Below are 16,630 nucleotides of genomic sequence, written 5' to 3'. Positions count from 1 at the left end.
CGAGAAATCCGACTCCGATCATTACGTAAACGATTACTCACTAAATAAATCACTCACGTGACCAGCTAGAATACAAAGCCCCCACTTGCAAAGCTGCTGCCAACGACCAAGGGAGCTTCAGAACATCTGCTTCACGCTGAAGAATCGTCCTCGTACACAATGGACTACGATAGAGACGCTGCAAGGTTATGGCGGGTCTGCAAGACTGTGCGCGAACTCGTTCGGGATAGGGTATGTTCATTGCCGAGTTTCTCAGCTACTTGTGGTCGTACTCGTCGTCGTGGGAAAGAGCTCCTGGCGAAAAAACGCTCCCCTTTGCAAATCCCTATGCGAGCCGCCCACACCCCCATTTCGTTCGATGGGATTGTCTCGCCTTGTAGGCACATCACATGCTGACTGCAGTACTTCCTATCTCCTCCGACACCCCCCAGGGCTATGCGGTATCCGATGACGAGATCAACATTTCGCTCGAGGATTGGAAGGCGACTTACGGCAGGGGTGGCAACATAGAGTACGTACAGCGCAAGTACTTCATTGAGCAGATCGAGGAGATGGCGGCCGAAAATGGAGGGGAAACCGCAAAGGCACAATTTAGAGCTCACTCGAATATGCTTCTCAGTAAAATAGGGATGACCTACGTAGCGTCTCTGAAAGACAACCCGATGGAATCGCTGCTGGTCTTTTTCACCGAAGACGAGAACGTCGGCATCAAACCGATCAAAAAGTAACGCTTCGGAGATGCATTGTGCGCTCAAAGACGCCTGCGATGATGGGAATGGACTACTGACCGAAAATGTTGTTCTGCAGAATTGCTGAGCGAATGGTCACAAACAGCATTTTCAAAGCCATTGTCGTATATCAAAAGAATATGACACCGTCAGCTAAGAAGGTGCGTTGTTCACGTGGTTTGTGTGTGTCTCCCAGCTCCTTTTTCTTACGGCGCGACCATTTTCTCATAGGTCGTAACGGAGATGGCCCCGAAATACACAATAGAGTTGTTTACCGAGGGCGAGCTGCTCGTGAACATCACCAAACACATCCTGGTGCCTGACCACGAAGTGCTGAAGGACGAAGAAAAGAAAAATCTGCTAGAGCGATAGTGAGTGTTTCCGTTTACTTCCGCTTTCCGCAAAGTACAGGAAATGGTCGTCGTACCAACACTTCTCTTCCAGTCGTCTTCGCGAATCGCAGCTGCCACGAATCCATCACAGCGACCCGATTGCAAAATACTACGGGATGAAGCGCGGACAGGTGGTTAAGATTATTCGGCCGAGTGAAACAGCGGGAAAGTGAGTATTCCCATAGCAGCTGCCCGAGTCCTGGGGGTTCGAGGCAGAGCGGAAATTCACGTCACAAAGTGTAGGAAGGGACCTGGTGGAAGGGCGCTATTGGCGGATGGCTGGCGGTCGGAAACGTGGATCTGTTAATTGTGGTGGTGGCAGGTGTGAAGGCGGGCGAGGACCGTCATCGTAGACGCGGAGCCGAGTCCGATACATGAGATGAACACTTGTGGAGCTGCGGTGGGACATAGGGGACGACAGGAGAGAAAACGAGGACGATGGAGGACCGTGCAGCAACGCAGAAAGGAAACAAACGTCAAACCTTCTGGACCCATTTTTCTGATCGAGCCCTGCTTCCCTTTCCTCACAGGTACGTAACGTACAGGTACTGCTTCTAAACGATCCCCAAGAACGCCGCTGGGCCATCAACCACTTCCGAACTCCTATGTTGACCGCCTTCATCACTCATCCGACAACACGCAAACACCGGACTCCCACACATGCCGGCGCCGTGCCCGCCCAAACCCATACAACATCCCTCACAAACACATAATATCGACAACTTACCCTCGATACACCCGGGTTTGTTCAACACCAATTCTATTTATTACCGATACAGCGGGGCGTCTACCATTTCTCGCGCGCACTACCACCACCGTCCACGAGCGGCTGAGGATCGTCGGATGAGGATCGTCGGATGGTTCATGGCAGCGGAAGAGGAGAGAAATGAAGAAACGAACTACAGATAACATTGCGAAGGGAAGGGAGGAAATGGGGGAACTCTGTTGGGGATGGGATGTACAGTATTCCCGCGGCGGGAGATGACGCCCCACATCTGGAATGTTTCATGACCTCGGCACCATAGCTCTGGGAAGCTCGCCGCACGATTTCGATGTGGGCAGGGCGGGTGAGGGTTGTGAACGGGCCATCGTTCTGTATACATATTTCATTTCCTGGTTTTTGTAGGTAGTGGGAGGAGGGGTTGGATTGAGAACTAAGCAGGTCATGAATGCAAGTGTGTGCTTCGCAGTGTCCTTCCTCTTCAATTCATTCAGGTCTATAAAGATGGGCATAAGAGAATAGAACACCTTACACAACGCCCATGGAGCAAAAGTCTCAAATGCAAAATCTGCCGGCAAAACAAAACACTCCCAATACCGCTTCTGGGGCAATCAAAGCCAACGTTACCACCGACCCGAATGCAACTGGGAGACCGTCACGTCAGAGGACTGCTACCAATCCTTCCGCGCCTCGGGGCTTGGCGCATCAGATTAGCATGTGCTCGTTATCTGGAGTAGACAACCGGCCTGCAAGGATTCGTTGATGCAGGACGCTTGCTGTTTCTGTATGGATGTGGTGGAGGAAAAAGGAAATGGAGCATGTTTTGCCCTTGAGATGTCGACCCGCGGCAGCATTTCCCTTTTCCACTCTGGCGGGATGCCCCAACTTCCGGGCAGACTCATAGCCTTCTGCGCCTTTCATAGCCTTCTACGCTTCTACGCTTCCTTATCCTTTCTGACTATTGCAATTTGAAAACATTTTCCGCGGCGTAGCGGCGGGCACGAGCCCTAGTGTAGATTCAATTATGTAGAAGTATCGCTCGAGTGAAAGAAAAGAAGCTTAGTAAGCACAACCTCGAACGGAATCCATTCAAGTGGTTTGCAATACTTACTCACGTCCAAAAGGGTGCAACAACCAACGGACATCCCTTCTCAGCTGGCACCCAGTCAAACCCACCCTCAACGTCCCAGCAAGTGCCACGTAATACAACAACCCCTCGCTCCAAAATGACGTCCATAGAAGATATCGACCTCCCCCGCTCCATCATCAGCAGAGTCATCAAGGGTGCTGTGCGTACCAGCCCCACACCTATTCCCCCTCACACTCCCCAACACTCAAACCTCATCCCCTCCCTTCCTTTCCTTTCTACAGCTCCCAGACGGCGCCCAAGTGCAAAAGGACGCAAAAGCCGCAATGACAAAAGCCTGCACGGGTAAGGGCCCAAGAACACGCACCTCCTTACACCCCGGATTCAACATCTCACCCCCCGCGATCTCATTTAGTTTTTATAAGCTACCTAACAGCAACAGCCCTGGACGTGACGAAATCCAACGACCGCAAATCCATCACTTCCAATGACGTCTTTAGGGCACTGACTATCCTCGAGTTTGATCAGTTTGCGCCGATGATCAAGGTTGCTGTTCAGGGTAGGTGGTGGGATTTGGGGAGGTGTTGAGAAAGGGGAAAGTGGAGAGTAGCGGGATGGGTGGAGGGTGGGAGGGTCGCTTGGAGAGGATGGGTTTGAGCGGGAGTTGGCAAGCGTTAGGGAGCCCTTGGAGCTGAAGTGAAGCGAGCGGTTTGCGGAGCGATAGCGAGCCATCGTTCTCCTCACATTGGGATTTTCCGGAACTCCCCTGATCGCGAGCGGAGAGCGAGCAGGGGCTATCACATCGCCCCATTACAATTGGCCCATCCCAACCTCACCACACCCCACTCACACACCCTCACTCCCACCCCTCTCGGGGCTGTTCCCTCAGAATTCCAACAAAAAGCAAAAGAAAAACGCCAGGAATACAAACGCAACTTCAAAGCGCGCACCACCACCTCCGCCGGTAACCGCTCGCAGGATCCCGACGACAATCCCTCCGACTCCGACGGAGATGACGACGGTGATGCGGAGGAGCCCATGACGAACCAGCAGATGTTGGAGAACGGTGCAACGAGCAAGAGGGAGTACGGGCAGATAGGGGATGGGGGTTCGCTTGAGGAGCCTGAGGCGGGGAATAAGCGGAGGAAGTGATTTGTGGATCAGTTTGCCGTGGATGGCATGGGAATCGTATATAATTTTTTGGGAAGGGGATATGTATGTGATGTACAGTGCAGTGCGGAGGATGGGTATTACAATACACGCTTTTTCATGCAAGGTGAGACCGCTCGTATCACACAAGAAGTGTGTTCTGTGTTGTTATGATAATCCCAAACCCCCCCGACCGCAGGGGCACATATCAGAAAGGCCGCTCGCGGTGGTTATCCACCATTCAGGTATCTCGCACTGTCTAGTACGCCCGTTGGGCATTCTCCCTCCATCTTCCGGCATCCCGTCTCACACGACGCGGTAGACGCAAAAAAGGCACCGCGCGTGCTTGTTTTCCGATCCCACCACCATCCCCGAACCCCAGATTGCGTGCGAGAATCCCTTGCACCGTGGGTAAACCCCTTCGACGTCCAATAAGACGCATAGACGAACCCGGGCCGGGCCGTCGGAATCCCGAACCGCATGCATGCATCTGTGGGCTGTTTCCATGTGCACGGGGGTCGGTCGGTCTGACGACGGACGGGGAAGACGCCCCGAAGAAAACCAAACAACAGTGCCGGCTCTCTGTGTTGCGTGGGCGGTGATGCCACGAAGCATGAATCGGCCCCGCGTGCACAAGCCGTCGAATTCGCGGGAAAGTGTTCCACCTCCCCCCTCCCAGTCCCCCTGCCCCCCCGCCCGCTAATCCAACATATATATCCGCCCCCCCACATCCGCCACAACCCACTCCAACCCCTCCCCAACGCCCTTCCCGGTGACAGCGCTGCACGCGACAATCTCCCAATGATGCGTCTTGATGCTCTGCAGATCCAACAGATCGGCGATGGCGGTGGGGGTTAACGCGCCCGGAATGTCTTGCTTGTTGGCGTAGATGAGGAGAGTTGCGCCTGCTAATCTCTGTGTGAGGAAAAAAAAAGGAGGGATGTCATGTATCAACACACCGTTCTGTGAGCCCCCTCTGTTCCCTTTTCGTTTCGTTTCGCTCAAGTCCCCTCAAAAACCCCTTTAGCGGCTCCTTTCGCTTTTCGCCGACGCCACCCGCTCGGCTTGACAATGCTCGCCAGGAGGTTCTCGCTCCCAACTCACCTCCTCACCCAACACGCCCCCCAACTCCTCCCTACACCCCTCAAACCGCTCGACCCGGTCCGCACTATCAACGACCCACACGACCGCGTCCGTCTGCTCAAAATAGTTCCGCCAATAACTCCGGATGCTCTTCTGCCCGCCGATGTCCCAGATGTTCAGTTTATACCTAAATGGATTTTTCATCAGAAATCATGAAGGTATGAAGGTTTCGTCAGATATCATGAAAGGGTGGGTATTCACGGGGGGCAGTGGAATTGGGGATGGGGTTGATGAGCAACCATACCCGCGGAAAGCGACCGTCTTGATATTGAACCCGAGCGTCGGGCTGACGCCGCTTATGCTCTCGCCGGTGATGCGTTTCAGGATCGTTGTCTTGCCTGCATTGTCTAGTCCCCTAATCGAATCACACGAATCGCAGTTGATACATCTTTTTAGCTAAATGTGACGAGTCGGACGGGGGGCTTACAGGATAAGGATCCGGATTTCTTTTTCTTTCTGCTTGAGTTTTTTGAGGACTGTTAGGAGGCCCATTTGTGTGTCGGGGCGACTGTCGTGGTCGAATGCACTTGGGATGACGTGAGTGGAGGGCGGTGCTGTGGGTGTGGGCGGACCGTTGCGCAGATGGGCGCTGAGTGGTGGGATGCTGACGGGACCCCGGTGGGTGGTGGGACGCCGTGCTCGGGTGGGGGTTTTGGTTGAACTGGGGGAAGGATGGAGGTGATCGGGGGAGAATGTTGTGTTGCTGGAACGCGTCCTTCTCCTCCCCTTTCTTCCGTTAGTACAGTACTACCTAGTCCTACTGCACAAGGCTGGCCACAAGCCTAACCTTCTCCTCATCCATTGAACTCATGAACTACGTTCCTCGTCCAGAGCATAATTGAACTCTAACTCATCTAAAATGCTAGACAAAAAAAGGGCTTAGGCCTCCACATCGGCCCAAAGTACGCAGTCGCAGAAATAGGTCACGAATGCTTTTGTGTGTAAACTCCGTGCCCCCAAAAATTCAAAGGCCCTACTAGCAGCGCTTAATGTCCTTGTACAGTACACTGAGAACACAGCCACGCATTCATTGCTGAGGCCAGTCCACAGCCGTTTGCGTGTACAAGGACATTAAGCGCTGCTGTACCCATTGCTTCAGTGCGGGAACTTGTCCACACATCCCGCGATAAAGTTCCTGGTGAGTCAACTGATCGAAATTTGGCGGCAATAGGTATTTCGGTCGGCCAGTCTCCTGATCCACGCCATGCTCAAGATCAGCTGCTGTCCCTCCTTGTCGGAGAAGCGACTCTGTAAGAACGATGACGGATTACTATGAAAGGACAAGAACATCAGCGGGTAGAAAAGTGGGCCTTACTGAGGTAGAAAACCGACATGACGAGGTTTTCATTCAAACCCTTCCTTCGAAGCCACTTAATTATGTCGCGCGAGGTGCGCGTGGCGTTGGTGTGCGCATCTCGGATCGTAGTTCGCCGAGGAGACAGAACCCTAGCAATATCGAAGTTAATTCCATGTCAATCTGGGGAGCGCACAACGGTTTGTCTTACTCGACAGTTTCGTGAATGTCGATGTCGTCCCACTCCGGCATTAATTGATCGAACTGAATGTGCATAACTTGTGCTGAGATGTCCTGGTAAGCTTGATTCATCTCATTCCAGAACCTTTGTCTGAGAACGGTTTTGAGCGGAAGAAGCCGAAAGTCAATCCAAGCTACGTTTCACTTTTATGAGGAGGAACGCCTATATCCTGAAACATTTGAGACATCCAACCTGGCTTCTCTGTCTCATCTGCCAAGCGTTTGAGCGCACGGGTGGGCGCGGGGCTTGGATAACCGTAGATCATAATCATCTTCACCGCGAGCTCAACGACGTTACGCACTCCCACTTCAGCACCAGATACGAAGCGCGCATCTCCTACAACAAGCAGGAAAATCAGCAATACACATAACCGGATAACATCGCCGAACGTGGAACCTACTGTCAACAACCAACCGCAGCCTGAGGTTTTGTATTCCCGCAGTTCTCAACGCATTATCGTCGGCTATGATGATGTCAACCGTGCCATTGCCGAACGGTTGCTTGGCCTTCAATTCGCAGGATACGTCCGGAGCGAGCCGATAACTTTCCAACATCGCCTTCTTCGTGCTTTCAAGCAGGGTGGACCTCGCAGAACTGGGTTCCGGGACGTCTATCACAGAGACCGGTGACGACGGACTCACTTGAAACTGGAAGGTGAATACTTCCTCGCTGGCATTAGAGAAATGAGGGTCAAGACGGTGAGATTCGAAGACGCTGCCATTCCAGCAAGGACTCACTCTATCGAATATGTGCCCCCGTCTTCCAACATGCCGAACAAGTCAGCCGAATCAAACGAAAGCGGCCCCGCTCCGTCCTTCAGAGCTCGATTGGGGGGAGGCTTAGACAGCGGGTACAAACAGGTCGGGCCGTCGACGAGTTGAAATCTGTCACGTAGTTTTCTGGACAGCGTCGAGATGCTCGTGCTGTCGACAGCGTAAGTCCAGTGGCCCAAGGAACCGTGGTGGATGTTCAGAGTTTTCGACGTTCCACCGCAAGCAAATTAGAACGTCGAAAACTCTGAACATCCACCACCTCGAGCAAAACGAATCGCAATCAAAGAGATATGGAGTAGCCGCTGCTGAAACAAACGTAGGAGAACCGGAATGCCAATGTGGCCAACAGTACGTTCTCTAAAGTCGCACGTAATATGGTATTGCGGGTAGTTGGGAAAGCCAGCTGGTCCACAAGGTTCCAGGGGAGGGGGTGATAGGGGCACACCGCAGCGCAGGCATTGCCAAGCCACCCAAGCCCGGCCGGGACACCAAATGCAGTCAAGTCTCAGTTGACGGAAAGGGTTTGGCCTTTCCGCCAACTGAATTTTCTGCCAACTGAACAGAGAGCGTGACTAGAAGTGGGTAACTCGCGTTAGAATTGGGTAGCTCGGGAGAACGGTCGTTCTCTTCATTCTCACTGCCAAGATCCTTCGCAATTGCCAAACTTTTTGCCACAGAATGCAATGGCACTGTTGCCCTCTGCTACTAGAAGAGCTATGACCACTGCCGGCACAGCCAGGCGTGATTGTTAGCTTGACTTTTGGTGGGGGTGGCATTCTGCCATTGCTTTTTGGAAATGGCAGAAGGTTTCGCCGCACCGCAGAAGGTGGCCGGTGGCTCTCTTCATCTCTCCTTGTCATAAAAAGGGATTGCAACTGTACAGAGAGAACCTATGCCCAAATTTCCAAAGCTGAACAGAGGTCCTGGGTGGTGAGAACTTCCGTGACAAAAAGGTATATTGACAGCAGAAGAATATCGCTAAATGGGAGTGGGAAAAGGCTATATGACAGGGGTATTTTGGACAGGGGTATTATGTTGGGTCCTCGTTGGCGGATTCTGGTGACGGTACTGGGAGCCACGCCAAGATTGCGGGCTAGGGTTGAAGGTTTGACACCATTTTCAAGTTGCTGAAGCACTTCACGCTGTTGACTGAGTGGCAGAAGGACTCTGGGTTTCTTATTGCACTTTTTCGGAGTTCGGGAGGGCAACATGCCTGTGAAATGCTTTGAGATGGTGAAGGTTTGGAAGGCTCTACGGCGCGGCTCTTTTGGGCGTGGCTGTATATATAGGCTGCCTCTTCCGTCAACTGAAATTTCCTTCAACTGAATTTCCGTCAACTGAGACTTGACTGTGCTTAGAAATGGAACGCGCCGCTGGGCTTTTACCGAATCTGACGACCGTTGCCCCTCTACTAGCGTTTCGTTTCTACGACTCATCACCCTGTGAACAGGATGGACAAGCCGAAGCTGGTTGCCAGCGGCGTGTGGCTATTCGAGCCAACGAGTGGGTCTGACGAGTTGACGTCTAGCACAAAAGATGCCACAAAGTCCCCTATCCGTGCGGTTCTAATTTTTGGTACGTAGCCCTTCCCTTTGACCTGAGAGACCTGAGAACAGCTAAGCTAACCACTTACCCATGCCCTGGATTCGTAGGTTGGATGGACGGGACACTCCGGCAACTACAACGCTACGTTCACTGGTACTTAACCTCCAAGCAACTCCCTGTCGTCCTCGTTCTGTCCCAGCAGAAAGACTGGTTGCAGTCCCGGTCCACCACTATTCGCGTAAATGAAGCCGTTGTATCAGCCTTGGAAAAGAGCGACATCCGAGTGAGGGAGCATTCCTCTGTGGCCACAGCGGGAGAAGACGGCGACGGTCACCGGGATACCGCGGTTTTCATACACATTTTCTCAGACGGTGGAGCGCGAGCCTGGACCCAGTTCACAGATTACGTTCAGAAAGTCTCGAATGGGAAAGGAATTCCAACCGGAGGCATTGTTCTTGACTCTTGCCCAGGGCGCTTCACCGTCTCGACGGCGGCTGCTGCATTTGCAGCCCCCATTCGCAACCCGTTCATGCGGATTGCCTATCTCGCATTTCTTTATCTTGGCCTAACTGCCACCAAGTTATATCACTCGCTGCCTTTTGCCCCTGCTGACTTCAGTCAACTATCCCAGAAAGCGTTGCTGGATCCTGCTCGATTTGGTGTCCACCGATCCGTGCGTACGCCATGCAAAACAACGCCACCTCTTCCTCCTCCGCCGCCACGCCTTTATCAGTATTCTGAAGCGGATCAAATGGTCCTGTATCGAGCCATTGAATCAAGCGCAGTTATGGCCTCCCGGCTTCATCCAGATGCTCACGTTGTGACGAAGAACTGGAAAAATACGCCCCATGTACGGCACATGCTCAGGGACCCGCCCTTGTACTGGGGCTTGGTCGAGAATTTGTTTATGGAAGCTATGCAGTATCGCCGTCGTATGTTTCGTTAGAGGCCTAAACTCATTTATATTCAGGATTATGTGGTGCCCGCTGGTGTCGCCTATTTTTGCAGCCGCAATAGGACCTATGCTCCTAGAAGAGCATGAAAGAATTTCCCTTCACTTCCAGTTGTACATATACATCGCACAAAGCCTGTTTACATAAAGCCGTTGCTACCATTTACGACGTATTTGGCGGACTGACGATGCGAAGATATTTGCCGAACTCCCGAGTGAGTTGGACTCGAGTCATGGTCATTGTACTACAGTGCCGTTCATAAAGCAAGACCGCATTTGACAGTGGCGTCACAGAAGTGCTCGACCGCGTCGGCCGGACGCTCCGGACAACCCGAGCGTCGAGATTGGAAATGCATGCACAACACATTCTCGCCATCTGGCTGGGCACCATGCCCAGACCCCTCAGCTTTGCTCAGAGAAGCACCATTGTGGCTCTCGCACAGAATGGAGTGTCATCAGTGCTTATTGCAGCACAGCAAGAAGTCTCGGAATGAACCGTACGCCGCACACTGCAGAATTTTCGCCGCAATGGCGAGGCTGCCCTCTCCACCAAAAAGTCACCGGGGAGGCCACCAAAATTCGCCCGCAACAACCGAGAGCGCAGATACCTCAGAGCCTTATTGTTCTCCAATCTGTCCAACCGTTTTCAGCCCTTCCAACACCTGGCAAACAAAGTGTTGGCGACCCAGCATGTTTCCATTTCCCGTATCACAATGATGCGATATTATCGGCGGATGAGCCTGCGCAGTTATGTTGCCTGCAGAACGCCACGCCTCACAGTTCAGCATAAACGCAAACGACTAGCATGGGCACAGGAGCATGAGGATTGGACAGTGGAGGACTGGCGCCGCATCATTTGGAGTGATGAGACCAGTGTGATGCTCGAAGCGGCGCATCTGCCAGGGTGATACGTCGACAGGGTCGCCACTACATCCCGAACAACATGCACCCACGGATACGAAGAAGCAAAGCAATCATGTTTTGGGGATGTTTTGTGGGCACCATCAAAGGTCCTTTCTCACGCATTGAGCCTCTACCTGGATGTAAACGCATCAACTCGGAAGCATACCAGGAATATCTCTCCGAGAATCTCATCCCCATGTACTCTGATATTCAGGGCGAGCAGCGTGGTTTTGTTTTCATGCAGGTGTGTATGTAATGTGGAGTGTCCGGTCTTATTGGAGAACGACACGTCAGCGGAACATGTATCGCTGTCTAAGTGAAACATGTTCCCGAGGTCAGCGAAAGACCTTTCGCTGTCCAAGGAAAGGTCTTTCCAGACAGTGTTCTCCAGTGGACTCCGACCTCATGGGTACTTTAACAGTGCTCGTCGCGCGTTCCTATGCACAACAAGTAGTTCTTCTACTACATATCGCATAGCAGAGCCGACGAACACCCAGTCCGTCTACAATACCTTACAGCAAAGTAGTTATTGTATACAAACATCAGTTATACAACCCGTGTGGAAGGTAGTCCACATCACAGTGTACCTCGTTTCTCTCCTTTTTGGATCGGCGGTGACGCTAAGAGTGTTTCTTCCCAGGATAACGCTCCACCCCATTGCAAAACTCGCAGGGAAGGATATTTTGATCTCCATGGCATTGAGGTACAGGCAAACTGGCCTGCGATCAGCCTGGATTTGAACCCGATAGAAAACCTGTGGTCCATTCTCAAGAAACGCATTTATAGACAATGTCCCGCAACTTTAGAGCAGCTAGAGGCCATTGCACAGCAGACATTCCAGGATATTGAGCCAGATGTGCTAGAAAACCTTGTGTCAAGCATGCCCTGGCGTATAGCGGCAGTCATAGCAGCTAGAGGAGGATTCACTAGATACTAGGCGTAGATGAGGCGCGTCCAGGGGCCGATGAATTAGATTGACAGCGACCTTGCTTTATGAACGGCACTGTTGTTTGCACGTACAGTACGTCTTGTAATCTGAACTTTTCATAGACCTTGTCGGCCTTACCTGAGCCATGTGCACTTCTAAAATGATAAAGAGCTAGTGCCGCGCAGTTGCTCTTGCTCAACAACTCGTATCCAAAATACAACCCTGAAATCCGCACGCATTCCACCCTGCATTCTCTGCCCGAAGGCTATGATCAAATTGGCAAACATACTGTACACACGGAGCGCGTATTACGTACTTCAGGAGCGCGCCGGATCTTCCGGGAACCTCCAAACCGGACGTGCTGCAGGCATTCTGCGCTCCCGGCCCTGTACTCCCTATATACAGTAGGCCTCTGAAACCGAAACAGGCTGTGCCACAAGTTCTTCCTGACCTTTGTCGGATTTGGCATATCACCGTCAGTTCAGCCAAGAAGCCGAATACCGCTCTTGTACATGACTGAGTTAGCTGCAGATGATGGTTTCACTTTTTCCCAATTATCCTTGCTCAAAACTTTGGCGAAAATACTTGAATTGAAGCACAACCCCAGCTAGTTGATGCCCTTAGGGTTAGATAAAGATGAATTCTAAAGGCTAACTATCAATCTCCATCCCAGCCAGCAGCAGCTGCAACTCTCTCCCAACATCGGGCTCAACAACCAAATCCAACATGCCGTCGGAGGTAATGATGCTTACAGTCATTCCTCCCTCTTCCTGCTCGCCAAGATGCACCAAGATCTTGTCCGTGCGGAACATCTTGAACCGAGGCCTCTGCCCCTTCGCGATGACAAAGTCAATCCATATGTAGCCTGGCACAATGACGAGGTTGGCCATCTTCCATCTGGCAAAAAAGAAAGTGGTGAGACTAAAGAGGCGACCGGGGGAATGTTCAAGGATCGGAACTCGTTTTAAGTGCACCGCTTGAGGGCGGACTAGCTGGTGTCTTTCGGGTTTCGCACGCTCCAATGTGGTCTTTCGACCCTCCGTTGCGCTCGCTAAAATGTCGCTGAAATCCGTCAGACTTTGACTGCCCCCGGGCTCAAAGAGTCGGACAAACTTTGGTGCAAAGAGGCAGATTTGCATCACCCCGCTGGCGATAATAGTAGACAAACTTCGGAAATCGAAGGATTTACTAGCAAAATCCTGGAAGATGCGTGTTCGGAGATGTCAGGTCTTAATGGCAGATTTTATCGAGTAGGAGGATCGAGCGAAACGATCAAAACGGGGATCGTACTACGCACCTGGCTGTAAATCAATGGCAGAAATAGAGCGCACACAGCAACAATATTGTAAACGGACACACCAATCCACTGCGTCTCCCTGTAGGCCGACGCCACGTTGCGGGTCTGGTACGAAAGGATCGTAGTCAAAGCGAGAAGAGCACCGTTGAATGCCATGCTTATCAGGGTCATGGCGACCTGAAATGTGGAATTGACAGATTGGCAGACGATCATGTGTTGAGTTTCGGTGTAAGAGAGCACAGTCGGCCTTGGCGGGTCGTATGCCACCCAGACAATGCAGATCGTGAGCTCGACGAGCACCACTCTGTAGTATGGTCATAGAATGGTCATAACACGGACTTTGCCGAATGCAATCACAGAAAGGAACTCACCCCGCAGCGAAAGAGAGCAATCGGGCGTCTTTGATGACCATTTCCATCAACTTGGCATTATTGAAGATCTGATAGACACAAGGGGGAGGGGGGCGATTTGGCGGTTACAGAAAGAAGAATTCGGTATGAATTACGGGCTCCGCTCAATCATTTGCTTACCTTGTATACTCGCCACGTTTTGGCCAGCAGGTTGGAAAAGGCAAGCCCAAATGACACCGTCAATATGAATGGTTGTGCGATGCACGTAGCAGCGCTTGGGATTCCGATATACAGAAACGGTGAAGCATCTGCGATGCACGTGCCTAGCGCGATGAGAACTAGCGATTTCCAACTGGCGCGCTTGATGACGGGCTCGTTGCGAAACTTGATGACAATGACAATGGACAGGATGGCAAACAGCATCAGAATGCTAGAGACCACAGCAAACGGGATGGCGTCAGGGGAACCCCACGATGGATTTACGGGAAGGCTTTGCGCGAAATCGAACGGGATCGTGGTCCTGCCACCAGCAAAGATCAAAGAGGCCGTAACATGGGGCTGGCCTTGTCCATTGACTTTCGCGACACGGAACGATGTGAAGTTGTGCTGAACCTCAATCACATCTGCCAATCAGAGGGAAACAATCAAAGGGAGTAATGGTTTATATTGCATCCATCAAAATGTTGACTATTGAAACACATCGTCGATCCGTCGTAATTTTGCCTTACCAGTTTCGAACATGTAGTCGCCGTGCACATCAAATAATAATGGTCCTGCGACAGCGCGCTTGCTCGTATTGAATATGCTGATATTCGTAAAGCCAGCCATATCGGCAGCTAGATAGTTTGGGGACAAAAGAACAGCAGGCGAGAGATCAAACTGCTTCAAGTACTTCCACGGTGTGATTACGGTGAGTGTCTCGTCTCAAGAAGCTTAGTCGAAAGTACCTGGTCGAATCCCCAAGCCAAAGCCCAAACGCAATCGTACTCGTTTCTAACAATCCAACCTGTGAGCAATGCCCACGTCATTTACTCTTCACAACCGGTAGACTTACGACCACTGCTTGTAATAAGTATCCGTGTAATGGTCGGTGTAATATCGCTCATATTCCTCCCATTCAGGCGTCGATGTGTTTGCCCTATCTTGATATATCCCATAGACTGCAGCTGCGCGTGCAGCTTCCTCCCCGAGAACCTCATACACATTCGGACTTATCCCAGAATCTGGGCTATCATTGATGCCTAGATATCCGCATTGATCCGTTAGACATGTTTAATCAAATGCAGGCTCGAACATCTGCAAATCTACCATCGGTAGTGATCCACACGAAATCGGGGCCAGTTAGATTTTGACTGGCTGCACCGATGTACAAAGCGGTTATATCTGGCACGTGGCCTTGAAAAGCAAACATCTATTGTTGATATCGCGGAGGCGTTAACGCTAAGACGTTCCGACGTACCAGCAACAACAAAAATGCGAGCGCCTGTTGCCGCAACATTCTTCATCGGCTCCACAAAATCCGAGGATGCGCCAAACTCGTTATAAGATTGTTCAATAAGAACTTTGATGCCGTTGTTTCGTGCACCGTCCAGAAACGAACTTTTGTAAGATGCCCCGTACTCTTCTGCGCTGGAGTGTTCAGATTGGGGGATGAAATTGTGGTGTGCTAAAGTTCAGATGGCGAGAGCACACCATACCTATAGAGGATAGCCACCTTTTTCCAGCCCAAATATGCAACGAAATTTAGCAATTTCACTCCAATCACGTAATTTGGTTGGATCATCCGGATAGTGTTCCTGACCAATGTGAGTATTAAGTCGCTTGAAGGAAGCGAACCACAAGTCATGTCCTTCATAGCGGAGAAAAGCTTACGGGTACTTGAATTTGTTGGATAGGTCATCGCCTCCGGCTTCAGGCACGCATTGCGGAATTTTGTAGCTGTGAATTAAAGCGTATGAATGAGTCGAGGGACTTGACCAATTAGATGTTGAAGCGGGCATACTAACCCAGCACTGACTAGTGCTCCGTAGGTAGATGTTTCGGTTGCGGTATCTATCAAAGTCATTTTGTTTGAGTATGACGGCGATGCGAGCAAGACCGAAAGATCGACGTGCGACACGGACCCCCAACGATGGCAAACACTTTCTGGGTAGCTAGTTGATAACTGGCATTGATGGCTTGACCTTGTGTCTCACTATAAGCAGTTGCACCCTGAACCCAAGAGTCCATGACAACAAGTTCGATGCGAATGCCCGGAAGGATGTCATCCCGAGAGTTGATTAAGCTAAGGACCAAACAGGAACAACAGAAGTGATGGATAACAAGATAGCTGTCCATACAACGTGATGCTGTTCTTACCCCACTGCCGTGCTTACAATATTCGCCGCAGCTTTATTGAGCCTGGACTTCCCTAACGCCCAGGCAAAGCCCAATTTCAACTGTATAAGCGATGTGGGGTCGATCGTCGTCTCAGATGTGCCCCGAACGTGAAGGTGGCGCGTTGAGTCAGCATTTGATGCTGGATATCCTGATTCTAGACTGCTGCTAAGGATTGATGTACAAGCGGATGGCAAGCATAGTGCAGCGAAGACCGGGGGCAGCCGCATTATTCGTAGCAGTGGCAGGAATACTGATGAACATTGGAAGGAATACACAGGAGAAAAGTGGTTTGAGCCAGAAAGACAGCCGTCGTATGCGGAAACCCTGAAAGCGGTTTGAAAACGTGAAAGCAAATCTGGGAGCAGCAGGATTGGCCTGCTTGGAAATTCTGACTTCATATTCACCGAACGTGGAAAAGTCCCGATACCGGAGGTGAAATGACTGGACGTTGACGGGACCAGTAAACATTAGGTAATGGTGACGAACAATGCATGATTGATCCAAGTCAGAGTATAGTATAGATCGAAACCGATATACTGTCCAGGTTGGATGCCGGAATTTCCATTATGGGATATCCCGCCCCTTGATATCCTAAGACGTTACTCGTTGTCCACATTCAATATCGTTTGTGGTCCATCTGGCACACAGCGCGAAAACAAGGCACAACGCTATTTTCTGATGGGGCTCAAACCCGGTCCCGACCATGCCTGTGCATCGCCTTTCTTGGGTACGAGCAGTCTATTTTGAA

At 51.4% G+C, this 16,630-nt stretch overlaps 5 protein-coding genes across 5 annotated transcripts; 3 read left to right on the top strand and 2 right to left on the bottom strand.

The window, feature by feature from the left end:
* Nucleotides 1-110: 110 nt before the first annotated feature.
* Nucleotides 111-1,902, top strand: EV422DRAFT_262248 (RNA polymerase Rpb5, C-terminal domain-containing protein). The gene is made up of 7 exons (XM_053065801.1): nt 111-231; nt 432-511; nt 620-724; nt 808-889; nt 960-1,099; nt 1,173-1,289; nt 1,651-1,902. Exons 1-7 carry the CDS (start codon nt 160-162, stop codon nt 1,676-1,678), a joined length of 624 nt encoding a protein of 207 aa, XP_052922010.1. The 5' UTR covers nt 111-159; the 3' UTR covers nt 1,679-1,902.
* A 1,010-nt stretch (nt 1,903-2,912) lies between these two features.
* Nucleotides 2,913-4,194, top strand: EV422DRAFT_262376 (histone-fold-containing protein). The gene is made up of 4 exons (XM_053065802.1): nt 2,913-3,130; nt 3,213-3,273; nt 3,344-3,487; nt 3,818-4,194. The coding sequence occupies exons 1-4, from the start codon at nt 3,068-3,070 to the stop codon at nt 4,078-4,080; spliced, it is 531 nt and encodes a 176-aa protein (XP_052922009.1). The 5' UTR covers nt 2,913-3,067; the 3' UTR covers nt 4,081-4,194.
* Nucleotides 4,195-4,764: 570 nt separating this feature from the next.
* Nucleotides 4,765-6,085, bottom strand: EV422DRAFT_543160 (ADP-ribosylation factor family-domain-containing protein). The gene is made up of 4 exons (XM_053071318.1): nt 5,648-6,085; nt 5,465-5,575; nt 5,182-5,347; nt 4,765-4,992 (listed from the first exon to the last, which is right to left on the bottom strand). Exons 1-4 carry the CDS (start codon nt 5,710-5,712, stop codon nt 4,777-4,779), a joined length of 558 nt encoding a protein of 185 aa, XP_052922008.1. The 5' UTR covers nt 5,713-6,085; the 3' UTR covers nt 4,765-4,776.
* Nucleotides 6,086-8,832: 2,747 nt separating this feature from the next.
* On the top strand, nt 8,833-10,218 carry EV422DRAFT_262243 (uncharacterized protein). Its single transcript, XM_053065800.1, has 2 exons — nt 8,833-9,103; nt 9,181-10,218. The coding sequence occupies exons 1-2, from the start codon at nt 8,980-8,982 to the stop codon at nt 10,017-10,019; spliced, it is 963 nt and encodes a 320-aa protein (XP_052922007.1). The 5' UTR covers nt 8,833-8,979; the 3' UTR covers nt 10,020-10,218.
* A 2,288-nt stretch (nt 10,219-12,506) lies between these two features.
* On the bottom strand, nt 12,507-16,273 carry EV422DRAFT_622917 (periplasmic binding protein-like I; the record flags this gene model as incomplete). The annotated part of the gene is made up of 15 exons (XM_053074193.1): nt 15,862-16,273; nt 15,627-15,787; nt 15,510-15,555; nt 15,376-15,441; nt 15,201-15,299; nt 14,963-15,132; nt 14,812-14,898; nt 14,558-14,744; nt 14,451-14,496; nt 14,232-14,394; nt 13,684-14,126; nt 13,525-13,592; nt 13,154-13,457; nt 12,970-13,055; nt 12,507-12,753 (listed from the first exon to the last, which is right to left on the bottom strand). The coding sequence occupies exons 1-15, from the start codon at nt 16,107-16,109 to the stop codon at nt 12,507-12,509; spliced, it is 2,421 nt and encodes an 806-aa protein (XP_052922006.1). The 5' UTR covers nt 16,110-16,273.
* Between the last annotated feature and the right edge of the window lie 357 nt (nt 16,274-16,630).

The sequence above is a fragment of the Fimicolochytrium jonesii genome (genome assembly GCF_025526975.1).
Source record: "Fimicolochytrium jonesii strain JEL569 chromosome Unknown EV422scaffold_31, whole genome shotgun sequence".
Classification (NCBI taxonomy): domain Eukaryota; kingdom Fungi; phylum Chytridiomycota; class Chytridiomycetes; order Spizellomycetales; family Powellomycetaceae; genus Fimicolochytrium; species Fimicolochytrium jonesii.
Note: the sequence above shows the minus strand (reverse complement) of the source record. Positions and strands in the feature narration are given on the sequence as shown.